This window comes from Carcharodon carcharias, chromosome 5 (assembly GCF_017639515.1).
Source record: "Carcharodon carcharias isolate sCarCar2 chromosome 5, sCarCar2.pri, whole genome shotgun sequence".
NCBI lineage: Eukaryota > Metazoa > Chordata > Chondrichthyes > Lamniformes > Lamnidae > Carcharodon > Carcharodon carcharias.
In genome coordinates, this window is record NC_054471.1 from 29130665 (window position 1) to 29144141 (window position 13477).

The 13477-nt window shown below is 45.0% G+C and overlaps 1 protein-coding gene across 1 annotated transcript in view; it reads left to right on the forward strand.

Annotated features, from left to right (window-relative positions):
• The window catches only part of xdh (xanthine dehydrogenase), a 94822-nt gene that overhangs the window by 26133 nt on the left and 55212 nt on the right, over positions 1–13477 (forward strand). The window contains exons 10-16 of the mRNA XM_041187331.1: positions 3357–3508; positions 5156–5249; positions 5956–6065; positions 6501–6685; positions 7965–8136; positions 10916–11005; positions 13000–13169. Coding sequence (XP_041043265.1) covers positions 3357–3508; positions 5156–5249; positions 5956–6065; positions 6501–6685; positions 7965–8136; positions 10916–11005; positions 13000–13169 — 973 coding nt within the window. The remainder of the gene's footprint in view (positions 1–3356; positions 3509–5155; positions 5250–5955; positions 6066–6500; positions 6686–7964; positions 8137–10915; positions 11006–12999; positions 13170–13477) is intronic.

A 13477-nucleotide genomic window follows, 5' to 3' on the forward strand; every position in this document is an offset into this window, starting at 1 on the left:
TGTGAAGCCAGGACTTTGCCTCCACAACGACTGTGTGGTGATCACTCCTACCAATATTGTCATGGACAGGTGCATATGCAGCAGGTAGGTTGGTGAGGATGAGGTCAAGCATGTTTTTCCCTCACCACCTGCTGCAGACTCAGTCTAGCAGCTATATCATATGGGATTGGGTCAGCTCGGTCATTGGTGGTGCTACTGAACCATTCTTTGGTGACGGACATTGAAGTCCCCCACCCAGAGTACATTTTGCACCATTTCCACCCTCAGTGCTTCCTCCAAGTCATTTTCAACATGGAGGAGCACTGATTCATCAACTGAGGGAGGGTGGTACGTGCTAATCAGTAGGAGGTTTCCTTGCCCATGTTTGACCTGATGCCATGAGACTTCATGGAGTCCAAAGTCCACATTGAGGACTCCCAGGGCAACTCCCTCCCAACTGTATACACTGTGCCGCCACCTCTGCTGGGTCTGTCCTGCCGGTGGGACAGGACATACCCAGGTATGTTGATGGTGGTGTCTGGGACATTATCTCTAAGGTATGATTCCGTGAGGATGACTGTGTCAAGCTATTGCTTGATTTGCCTGTGAGGCAGCTCTCCCAATTTTGGCACTTGCCCCCAGATCTTAGTAAGGAGGAATTTGCAGGGTCGACAGGGCTGATTTTGCCTTTGTCATTTCTGGTGCCAAGGTCGATGCTGGGTGGTCTGTCTGGTTTCATTCCTTTTTTGTGACTTTGTAGCAGTTTGATACAACTGAGTGGCTTGCTAGGCCTTTTCAGAGGGCAGTTAAGAGTCAGTCACATTGCTGTGGGTCTGGAGTCACTTTTAGACCAGACCAGGTAAGGACAACAGACTTCCTTCCCTAAAGGACATTAGTGAACCAGATGGGTTTTTACAACAATCGACAATGGTCATCATTAGGCTTTTAATTCCAGATTTCTATTGAATTCAAATTCCACCATCTGCCGTGGCGGGATTTGAACCCAGACCCCTAGACCATTTACCCAGAGTCTCTGGATTACTCGTCCAGCGACAATACCACTGGAGTTCAGCTCTTTTGTCCATAATTAGACCAAGGTTGTAATGAGATCAGGAGCTTAGTGGCCCTGGCGGAATCCAAACTGAGTGCCAGGGAGCAGGTTATTGCTGAGCAAGTGCCGCTTGATAGCACTGTCAACGACACCTTCTGTGATGCATGGGAGATCAGGTGGAGGCCAAGGTGGATCATCCATTGGGCACTTCTGGCTGAAGATTGTTGCAAATGCTTCAGCCTTGTCTTTTGCACTGATGTGCTGGACTCCCCCATCATTGGGGATGGGGTAGATGGTTATCAGCAAAAGTTTTCCTTGTCCATATTTGAGGCCATGAGGACAACTCCCCCCGCCACTTGGCTGCAATACACTATGGGCCCCCACCCACCTCTGGTGGGTCTGTCCTGCCCATGGGACAGGACATACCCAGGGATGGTGATGAACATGTCTAAGACATTGTCTGTAAGGTATAATTTGCTGAGTATGATTATGTCAAGCTGTTGCTTGGATTGTCTGCGGGTCAGCTCTCCACAACCCACCACATGCTAGTAAGGAGAACTTTGCCCAGTCAATAAGGCTGCCATTGTCGTTTCTGGTGCCTAGGTTGATGTCAGGTCATCCATTCGGTTTTATTCCTTTTTGCCCTTCTAACAGTTTGATACGACTGAGTGACTTGCTCGGCCAATTCTGAGGCCATTAAAGAGTCAACCCTATTATTGTGGTCTGGAGTCACATGTAGGCCAGACCAAGGTAAGGACGGCAGATTTCCTTCCCTAAAGGGCATTAGTGAATCAGATGGTTTTTTTTGAATGACAATCGATGATTGTCACTATTACTGAGCATAGCTTTATATTCCAGATTTATTAATTGAATTTAAAGTCCACCAACTGCCGTGGTTGGATTTGAATCTATGTTTCCAGATCATTAGACTGGGCCTCTGCATTTTTTGACTCTGGCTGCTGTTACCCAAGAAAGATATTACACATTTGACAAAAGAAAATAGATGAGAGTCTAAAATGGACCCATCTGCTGTCACCAGTTTTGCACCCACCGGCTTTCTTACCCATTTTTTTTACAAACAGGTAACATGGCCCAGTCTACCCCAAGTTACTATTGAGGGAGAGAACACAACTTCATTTGAAAAGGAACATTAGGAAGAGCAGGAGCCCTTTGAGCCTGCATCCATTCAAATATATTGTGGCATATTTGTACCTCAACTCCGGCATCCATTGCCTTTGAGTTAGTGAGTTCCCCATTCACACTACTAATAAAGGTATCTGAAAAAGGGAGATAATAAAAGGGTTTAAGGGAATGGAGTGGATGATTAGAGAGACATCAAAGCAGTCAGTCCCTAGTGGCACCTGCACCAGAGGACACATGTCCACCTCCTGTGCTGTGATGTCTATGATGCTACACGATAGACATTCACCTTAATCAAAACCCCCTGAAAGCCTTGGGTTGTCAGAGCACTGCTGCGGAGTCCCAATCTGATAAATTCTGCAGTGGGGACCAAAAGTGTGCCTCCCGGCCCAGGAAATTTTAACTTGGATGGGTTTCCCAGCACCCCCACCCCACTGCGGCATCAGATTGAAGACCTGCTGACCTACATTGGCTCCCAGTCAAGTGACGCCTCAATTTTAAAATTCTCATCCTTGTGTCCACAGCACTCCATGGCTTCACTCCTCCTCCTCTCTGTAATTCCCTCCAGCCCTACAACCCTCTGAGATTTCTGCGCTCCTCCAATTTTGGGATCGTATGCATCTCTGATTGGACTTTCTCCATCACTGGCAACTGTGCTTTCACGGGAGGCAATGGTGTAGTGATATTGTTGCTGGACTAGTAATCCAGAGACCTAGGGTAGTGCTTTGGGGGCCTGTGTTCAAATCCCACTTTGGCCAGATGGTGGAATTTGAGTTCAATAAAAATCTGGAATTAAAAGCCTGATGATAATTATGAAACCATTGTCAATTGTTGTAAAAACCACTAATGAAGGACCTTACCTGGTCTGGCCTACAAGTGACTCCAGGCCCACAGCAATGTGGTTGACTCTTAAATGCCCTCTGAACAAGGGCAATTGCTGGCCTAGCCTGTGATGCCCACAACCCATGAATGAATTTTTAAAAAACTGCTCAAACTTGGGAATTCCATCCTCTCTCTTTAAGACACTCCCTAAAACTTTCCTCTTTGACCAAGCTTTTGTTTTATTATTCCCTAATGTGGCCTGGTGCAATTGTTGTTTGATAATTGATCTTGTGAAGTGGCTTGGGAAGTTTTACTATGTTAAAGCTGCCGTATAGATGCAAAACATACCTCTGTTGTTCTGCAGGGATATTGTTCGGGGCGGCCTGTACCCTGACTTACATCGGGACCTTTCTAAAGCAGGCCGTAGATGAACTCCCCAGTTACAGGACTGAGGTTTTCCAGGCTGTGTTGGAGCAGCTGCGTTGGTTTGCCGGGCAACAAATCCGGAATGTCGCAGTGAGTACTTTGTGCGCCAACCAGGGTAGGATGGTAATCGTACGAACTGTCACACAAGGGCAACACATGTCGGAAATGCTCGGCTCCTCATCAAACTTGCCACTTAATGTTAACCCAGTCCAATCTATGGCAAGTCTAGAGGTTTAGCTTCCATTGTTCTCTGAAAGGATTCCTGCCTGTGCAGTTTTCACATAATTATCCGCCTAGTGGAATACCATCCATTGTTTGGTGGGTGGAAATCTTGCCTCTGAATCAGAAGTTTATATAGAATTATATAGGTCTACAGCACAGAAAAAGGCCCTTCGGCCCATTGAGTCTGCACCGGTCATTCAAGTCCTACTCCGGCAATTTGAGCAGAAGATTTTGGCCGACCCTCCAGTGCTTTACTGTAGGAGTGCTGCACTGTCAAATGTGCTGTATTTCAGGTTAAACCGAGGCCAGGCCTGTCCTTTCAGGTGGAACTGAACAATCCCAGCGCAGTAGTTTGAAGAAGAGCAAGGGAGTTGATCCTGTTGTCCTGGTAAATCAACATCAGATTATCTGTTCATTATCAAATTGCTGTTGATGGGAGCACAAATTTATGCTATATTTCTCGTAGACTAGACTAGGCTGAAAAGTGCTTTGGAACATCTGGAGCTTGGGTTTTATTTATTCAAGGAAAGAAAGACTTATGTTTCAGTACTACTCTTTACAATTAATAAAACATTGCAGGCATTAAGTTCACAAAAGAGGATTTGATGGGAATGTATTATGCACTGTGCCTAAAAATGCTCTGGATTTCACACATTCCAGAGATCTCTCTATGTTCCTGATGGAAATTTCAATGCCCTCTCTGACTCAGATTGAGTAGGTAGTGATGAACCTTGAGGAGGAGGTAAAGGATTTTGAGGAGGTGGCGATGGATCTTGAGGAGTTGGTGATGGATCTTGATGAGGTGGCGATGGATCTTGGGGAGGTGATGATGTATCTTGAAGAGGTGGTGATGGGTCTTGAGGTGGTGATGGGTCTTGAGTAAGTAGTGATGGATCTTGAGGAGGTGGGGATGGATTTTGAGGAGGTGATGAGGGATTTTGAGGAGGCGGTGATGGATCTTGAGGAGTTGGTGATGGATCTTGAGGAGTTCATGATAGATCTTGAGGAGGAAGTGATGGATCTTGAGGAGGTGGCAATGGATCTTGAGGAGGCAGTGAGGGATCTTGAGGAGGTGTTCATGGATCTTGAGGAGGTGGCGATGGATCTTGAGGAGGTGGCGATGGATCTTGAGAATGTGGTGGTGATTTAGGAGAATGTGGTAGGGGTCCTGGGAAAGTTGTTGGCAGACTTTCTCCTTAACCATTGCAAATTTCTGTCAATCTTCACAGATTTCTGATACAAACAAGTGCTTTGAGTCTCGAGATCTTAAATGGAAAATGTTGAAGTGTCCTTGGGGTCCATCTCCTCCTCCACTCCTTGGTACCACTGATCAGTAGCTCACCCACCTGACCACCGAGGATGGATCAGGTTGCCATGTCCACATTGGCATATTGGGTGGCCAGGAAAATCCAGTCCATCTACATGGCAGAAATGTGGCGTGGTGTGGATCAGGACGTGGTTGGTAGGATAATGGATATTTCAAAGTAATGATATTCCTTCGCTCTATGCTTCCAGGCGATCGGTGGGAACATCATGACTGCCAGCCCGATCTCCGACCTCAACCCCGTCTTCATGGCCTCTGGCTGTCTGCTCACCTTGGCCTCTGAAGGTAGGCTGTATCTCAAACAGGTTGAGCTTAATCGCTGCCTGACTGTGAGTATACCTGTACAATCCTTTATTAAGAGAGGAAAAGTAAGGATGTTAGGCCTCAGCTATACAGGGCATTAATGAGACCACATCTCGAATACCATGTGGCAGTTTTGGTCTCCCTGTTTAAGGAAGGATGTAAACGCATTGGAGGCGGTTCAGGGGAGGTTTACTAGATTGATACCTAGAAGGAGCGTGTTGTTCTTATGAGGAAAGGTTAGACAGACTGGGCTTATTTCTGCTGGAGTTTAGAAGAGAGAGGGGTGGATTGATTGAAGTATATAAGATCCTGAATGGTATTGACAAGATGGAAGTGGACGTCCTCTTCTGGGTGAGTCCAGAACTAAGGGGCACTGATTTGAAATTAGGGGTCACCCTTTTAGGACTGGGACGAGGAGAAATTTTTCTCTCAGAGGGTTGTTTGACTTTGGAACTCTGCCTCAGAAGGTGGTGGAGGCGGGGTCATTGAATAATTTTAAGGCAGAAGTAGATAGATTCTTATTAGTCAAGGGATTTAAAGGCTACCGGGGTTAGATAGGAATGTGGAATTTCAAACAGAATCAGATCAGCCATGACCTTATTGAATGGCGGAGAAGGCTCGAGGAGCCAAATAGCCTACTTCTGCTCCTATTTCGTATGTTTGTAACTTTCTCTTTGGCTGTTTACAGGCAGCACCCGAGTTGTGCGGATGGATGGAGGTTTTTTCACTGGCTACAGGAAAACAGTGTTAAAACCGCAAGAAATATTGTTGTCCATTGAGATCCCTTACACAAAGAAGGTGAGAAGCTGCCCCCTGGTTATTGTAAAAACACACTCTAACTTGGGGAGGGATCTTAGTTTATATAGGGAGATATTTTAACCCCATGACTGGTTTAGATCGGTGGGAGGTTAAAGTCGTAAAAACCTAAATGCTGACCGAAACCTGACTCCAACCACCCAGTTCCAGTTTTACCAACACCAGGGCAGTTGTCAGGCAACCAACCCGCTCCAAGAAAGCTGGTTGATACTTTAAATATCATGATGAGACTCTGGGAAATGTCCCCTCCTCTTTTTCTGCTTTAAGAAGAACAATTCCAGCTTCTCTCATCTCTCCAACAATGCAGAAGTCCCTCATCCCTCTAGTGAATATCCTCTGCACCCTCTCCAAGGCCTTGACAACCTCCCTAAAGTGAGGTCGCTGTGTCGATCATTGACTTAATCTGTTTCTTTGAAGGGAGAGTATTTCTCAGCGTTCAAGCAAGCCCAGAGACGGGAAGACGACATTGCGATAGTGAACTGTGGGATGAGAGCTGCTTTCAAGGAAGGCACCGATGTTGTGGAAGAGTTGGGGCTGAGTTATGGAGGCATGGGGCCTACCACCCTGTCTGCAAAGAAGACATCTGAACAGCTTCTTGGAAAGTAAGTCTCCTCAGATATTGCTTCAACGGACAGGTTTCCCTAGCTCTACGGCCACTGAATTAAGACTTGTCAGTTATGGTGAGGAGGGAAGCGTGTGATGAGTTTCCCATTTTAATATTTATTGGTTAGTCTCATGATAGGTGTGGTAAAATATTCTGCACTTAGTTGGTCAGAGTTTACACTCTCAATCTACAAAGTGGGAACAGCGACACTAAGCCCCATGGAGTAGGAACAGGACCGTTGATCCACAAAGAGCAGGACAATATTCAATTCCCGCTGGACATGCACTTAGCTCTGAGTCAAAAGGTTGTGAATTAAAGTTTCTTTGGGATATAATCTAGGTTGGCACTTCAGCACAGTATGTTTTATTCCAGAAAGCCTGATGGTGAAGGATAGAACCAGTCTTTACACACTCAGAAGCTTTTAATTATAGAGGCACACATGATAAACATGCCCCTCCTATGTCGACATCTACAGTTTCAGTCTGCTCCTTGGTGAGACCACACCTGCAGTATTGCATGCAGTTTTGGTCTCCTTACCTAAGAAAGGAGAGACTTGTTACAAAGGGAGTACAGCAAAGGAAGGAAGGAAATAGATAGATTTCTAGACACTAAAGATATCAAGGGGTATGGGGAGAGCACGGGAGTACGGTGTTGAGATAGAGGGTCAGCCATGATCATGTTGAATGACAGAGCAGGCTCAACGGGCCAAATGGCCTACTCCTGCTCCTAGTTTCTATGTTTCCTATGTATGTGAAATGCATGTGAATCTCCGTTTAATACCCTCTAACTGATTACAGTTGAACACTCAATTAATATAAAGTTAACATAGTGCCACATTGCCAGCGGGCCTGTTTATTATAGTATATGCATATATAGCAGCCAAGGTATCAGACTCATAACTGAGAGGTCAGGGGGTGAAATGTTATGACATTGAATGCAGTACAGGAAAGGGCAGTGAAAGCAGGTTCACTTTCAAAAGGAAATTAGATAAACATTTGAAAAGAAAAGACTTGCACAGTGACAGGGAAAGAGCAGGGGAGTGGGACTAATTGGATAGCTCAATTACAGAGTCAGCATTGGCACAATAAGCTGATTGGCTTCCTTCTATATGGTACCATTCTCTGATCCATTGCAGGGCAAAAAAATGCAGCCTCACCCATGCCCTAAGGAGAAATTAAAGTATGGTAAATACTATCGGCCTGGCTTTAAGCTCTCGTGCACTATGATCTAATATTGATATGGTCTCTGATGTTACCTTCAATTGTTCCCCCATTTAGAAAGTGGAACAAGGAGCTTCTCCAGGAAGCCTGCTTGCTGCTTGTGGATGAACTGACACTATCACCATCTGCTCCTGGAGGGATGGTTCAATTTCGGCGCATCCTGAGCCTCAGCTTCTTCTTCAAATTCTACCTCAGCGTACTCCAGAAACTGGGACAAGACTTCAACAGCGTATGTAACTGCAAGCATTGGCCTTCACGCATTGCTGATTCCTCATTGGTTCAAGTATTTTTGCCTTGTTGTAGTGTTTTTGGAAGGATGGAGCAACACATTCTGTCTCATTATTGGGATCGAACCACTTGAGGAACGAACAGTGCCCTGTCTCTATTGACACCATTGTGTCGATCAATGGGATTGAGGCTGGGTGGGATTTATTGTAGGGCTCAAAGCAAACAGTGTATTTTAAAGCAACATCTATTTGCTCAGCAAATAGAGTCTATTTAAAATGAGTCTCTATGAACTGCATCAAATGGAACTCATGAATGAAGTGACAACAGTCTCCCAATAGACGTAAGGTGATGTCTCCAGCAAAATACAGTGTGTGGAGAATAGTTGCACACATGTTGGGTGGAATTGAATGCCTCCCTTCCACTGGGAGTGGGTGGGGAGGTGGAGGGGCCATTTAATTGGGACATGTGGAGAGCCAACCACCTTCCCAATTTCCCTTGAGTAAATCAAGGCAGGGAAGGTCGAGGTCACCCCTAGGGCAATTGACACCCTTAAGTGGCCAACTAAGAGCCTCATTCTCCCACCGCTGGTGTTGTACCAGCAGCTAGGGGGCCCCCACACCATTCTGGCCGGCTGCCAGATATTCCAAACTGCCCCCCCCACCCCCCCCTCACTCCCTGGCCCCCAATCCTCAGGCCTACATGACTGGAGCTCTTGCAGGGGGAATCCTTGTCCTGAAGGTCCCGGAGCTCTGACCATAGTCTCACCCACATCCTAAAAATGAATTAAAATATACTAAATCTTATTGGCCTCCCTTAAGGCTCTTGCACACGCAAACATGCCTGATTGGGATTTAATCCCACTGGGGCTCCTGGGAATGGCTGCGGTGTGTTTGCCACTGGCTTTCCGGCTGATGGACAAGACCATTACCCCGGCCATGAATTTCAGGACATCATGTGCAGGAAAATCAATACCTGTCTCTTACAGTGTTGCAGTCTCCAGGCATGACCAACAATGGAAATGTCCAATCATCTCGATTCCCACCAGGAATAGTGGTGTCAGAACATGCAGCCGAGAAACACCAGTATTCATTTATCGTGCTCAGTGAATTAGCACAACGATGTTCAGTAATTGTTGACTGGTTTATGAAGGGATACCACCTGGAACTCTATGTTATATTGGCCATCAGATTAGAACAAGGCCATTATTGACCTTGACGTACGGCAGCCTAGGAGCCGCAAGCTGACACCAGTCACGAGGGATGTAAGTGGTCAGGAAACGACCAGGACGTTGGCTTTGTCCACATGAAAAAACATGAGACTTTGGGGTGATCTATTTGGAGTTTTTAAAGTTAGTGAAAAGAATGTCATGCAACTGTACTGGAGAAACTGTTCAAATAAATAGGGAGGGGCAGTGTTGGGTGGTGTGCAGGTGGGTAGGGCAGGGTGCAGGCCAATCTGCCTCACACTGTAGGATAACAGAAGCTATAGAAACATCGCAGTCACTTCCTCATCAAACCTCTAAAAGCCTTCTCAACATTTATCTTTTCAAGAAAGTTTTCAGTCTATTCTATGTCCTATTTATGAGTTAACGTGGCCTACTTTAGTTGATGTCAACTCCATGCTCTTACTTATTTTCTTTTTTCCGGATCTGTAAATATCATTTTCTGGTTTGTTCTCTACATAGAAAGTACTATATAAATGCAGGTTGTTGTGGGAATGAAGGAGAGGATGGAGGAAAAGTTGGACAGGTTGGGCCTGTATCCATTGGAGTTTAGAAGAATGAGAGGTGATGTTATTGAAACATATAAGATCCTGAGGGAGCTTGACAGGGTGAATGCTGAGAAGATGTTTCCCTTTTTGGGAGAGATTTGAATTAGAGGATATAAGGGTTCTCCCATTTACGATGGCGATGAGGAGGATTTTCTTCTCTCAGAGGGTCATTGGTCTGTGGAATTCTCTTCCCCAGGGAGCAGTGTGGGCTGGGTCATTGAATATTTTTAAGGCTAAGATTAATAGATTCTTGATTGATAAGGGAGTCAACGGGTATTAGGGGTAGGCAGGAAAGTAGAATTGAGGCCACAATCAGATCAGCCATGATCTTGCCAAATAGCGAGGCAGGCTCAAGAGACCGAATGGCCTACTCTGCTCCGAATTCGTATGTCTGTATGTACATTTTCAATGTTCCTATTTTACACTTTACAACAGCTTGCTACACTACAACTGTGACTTCACTGCAAAAAATACTTGATTAGCTGTGAAGCTCTTTGGGACATGCTTCCACCAGACATAACACTTGTTTCTATGTGTGCAGCATGTTTATTTCCAAAGGTTTTTAAATACCTCCACATTCACAAAATGTCCACACTCATGCTTACAGCTCAACTTCTAGTAGCTTCTGGGGTGTCTGTTCAATTTGCTCTGAGACCACACCCAGATTTAACCAATCAAATACAGTGACCATGTTACCAGACTCACATAATCAAATACAGAGCAATTGAACAACACCCTGAGGTTGTGAAAGCTGCTTTAGAAATACAAATTCTTTCTGTTTATATATATCATATAAGAACAGGAAAGCAAGTCATTTAAGTTTACAAGCATGATCCTTTTTGATTGATCAGCCCTGCCTTCTGATCTGACATGCCTTACCCACCCCCTTTTCACATCACACTATCTGAAAAATGTTTCACACCAAGAATTACTTATTGAAACTGCTGGCATGTCAGTAAAATTTGTACGCTGTATTGACTGGCTGTCTGCTTTTTCCTTCCTCTCTCTAGGATTTTCAAGTTGAGTCCATTCCTCCAGAGTATCTCAGTGCCACGGAATTATTCCAGAAGGACCCTCCTTCAGCAGTTCAGCTGTTCCAGGTTAGTGGAACTCAGTGGTTACACCACCCAGCTTCCCAGTTGCACAATTTGACTTCCAAAACAACCAGAACCTTCCCGATCAATAAAACAGAACAACTTGCGGAGCCAGGAATACAATTCCCTCAGCCAGTAGTTTTTAGGGAAAGGAGCGGTTAAGTGAAATTCCCATCTTTCCCATTGCAATTATCAAGAGGAGGATTTTCACCTCATGCTTCCTTTAAATACATCTCCTAAAGGCTCCACTGAACTATTTAAAAAGAGTCGAGTTGACTTTTTAAAGTTTTGGGCTCAGTGGGTAGAGTGCTCTCGCCTCGTGTTAGAAGATCGTGGCTTCAAGTCCCAGTCCAGAGACTTGAGCCCAAAATCCAGACTAACACTCTAGTGAAGTGCTGAGGGAGTTGTGGACTGCTGGATGTGCTGTCTTTCAGGTGAGATGTTAAACCAAGGCCCTGTCTGTGTTGGGTGCAAAAGACCCGATTGCACTATGTCAAAGAGCATGGGAGTGTTGCTGGAGGTTCACCGGTAACAGTTATTGGCTTAGTACAAAGAGGAGAAGAGTCAATTCTCTCTTAACTCTAAATTCACTTTATTCACGTTGTTAAATCATCTACATATAGCTTATACATCTGGTTAAATATAAACAGTTTACAGCAGGTTATACAGTTTTATACCCAAAACTAGGATCTAAATGCATACCCACTATGTTTCTCTGACACCCCCTGAGTGATCACAGAATATAAAAGCTAATACCCGAAAAGGAGAGCTGACGATGGCCAGGCATTCCATTCTCTCTCTCTTGCGTCTCTACGTTGCTGATGTAGGTTCTTCCACTTCTGCAATGGTTGGTCTCTGGAGTCTCGCTGCTCCACACCCGAACTCCTCCCAGTACTATACTGACTCTCATCTCTTCAAGCTGTGCTGTCTCTTTCCCGTTGGTTTAGGCCTGCTTGCCTGATCTGTGGCACATTATGGTTGGCTCTGTTCCAAGACGTGCAGGATCACATCATTCTTCCTTTTCTAAATAAGGACTCATCACATTTCCTTTGTCTTCAAGACACTCAGCTACTTTAAAACCGGTTCCAGCCAGCTGAAACCAGTGAATGGAGTCATGTTTCAAAAGTTGCTTAGGCCAACAACTGGACTCAGGTTACTTCAGGTCAAAAGTTGCTTTTGCCTGTGTCGGCAATTCAGATGCAGCCCCTGGCCAACAGGAGTTATCCCTCAATCTGCATCACAAAAATATATTATCCCATTAATAACACATGGCTACCTGTGGGACCTTGCTGCACGCATTATGAGTTTGATTTTGATCTGGAGCATGATTGGTACGTTTGCGACAAACAGAAGAATGCATTTGGTACCACACCTCAGGAAGACGTCAGGGGCCTGGGGAAATTAAACAGGAGGTTTATAGGATGATAGCAGGGCCTTCCATTACACAAAAATCTTAGAGAAAATGGGATTGTTCCCCTTAGAGCAGAGAAAGTTAAACTTTGTGAGTGCTTTGATGTAGCAAGTAGGGAGAAACTGTTTCCTCTAGTGAGTCAGTAACCAAAGGTCATAATTTTAAAATAATTGCAAAATAATTGGAGGGGAAATGGGAAGAAAATATATCACGCAGGGGGTTGAGATTTAGAACGCACTATCTGAAAGGGCAATGGAAACAGCTACTGCAGGAGCTTTCAAAAGGCATATACTTGAAGAGGACTAATTTTCATGGTTAGGAGGGAAAAAGTGGGCTTTGGGGCTAAGCTAGGCAACCCTTAAAAAGAGCTGCCACAGGTATAATGGGCCAAATGGCCTTCTATGCTGTAAGGGTCTCTGATTCTCTGAGTAGTCAATCAGACAAGTTGCCATTTGTTAACTGGCACCTGGGGCACCACATTAATCTGCGATACTGACCATGGATGCTCTAATTTATAACCCCATCGCACTTCCAGTGACCTGATTCCAACTATTGGAATCACAGCCATTTTCTCTCCTTACTCCCTCAGCAAGTTCCGCCTGGTCAGTCCCCCACGGATGTAGTCGGCCATCCATTGGCGCATCTATCGAGCATCAAGCAGGCTACGGGAGAGGCAATTTACTGCGATGACCTGCCCTGTTTCGAGAGCGAGCTCTACTTGGCTCTGGTGACCAGCACTGAAGCTCATGCCAAGATAAGGTAACTTTGCATTCACCTTTTCTTATACCATAGAAACCTGGTAAATAAACAATGATCAGCATGAAGGCTGTAACATGTTTCATTTGGCATGGGGTCCAGTAGTGTTGTGGTCATGCGACAGGATTAGTAATCCAAAGATTGTAAATTCAAGTCTCGCTTTGAGAACTTAAATTCAATTTTAAAAATCTGGAAATAAAAAGCTGATTTCAGGTAATGTGACCATTAATGTTATAAAAGCACTACTCATAATACCAATTCCAGTACATGTTATTCAATGGCACCCTGTATATATTTTACAGATCAATGGA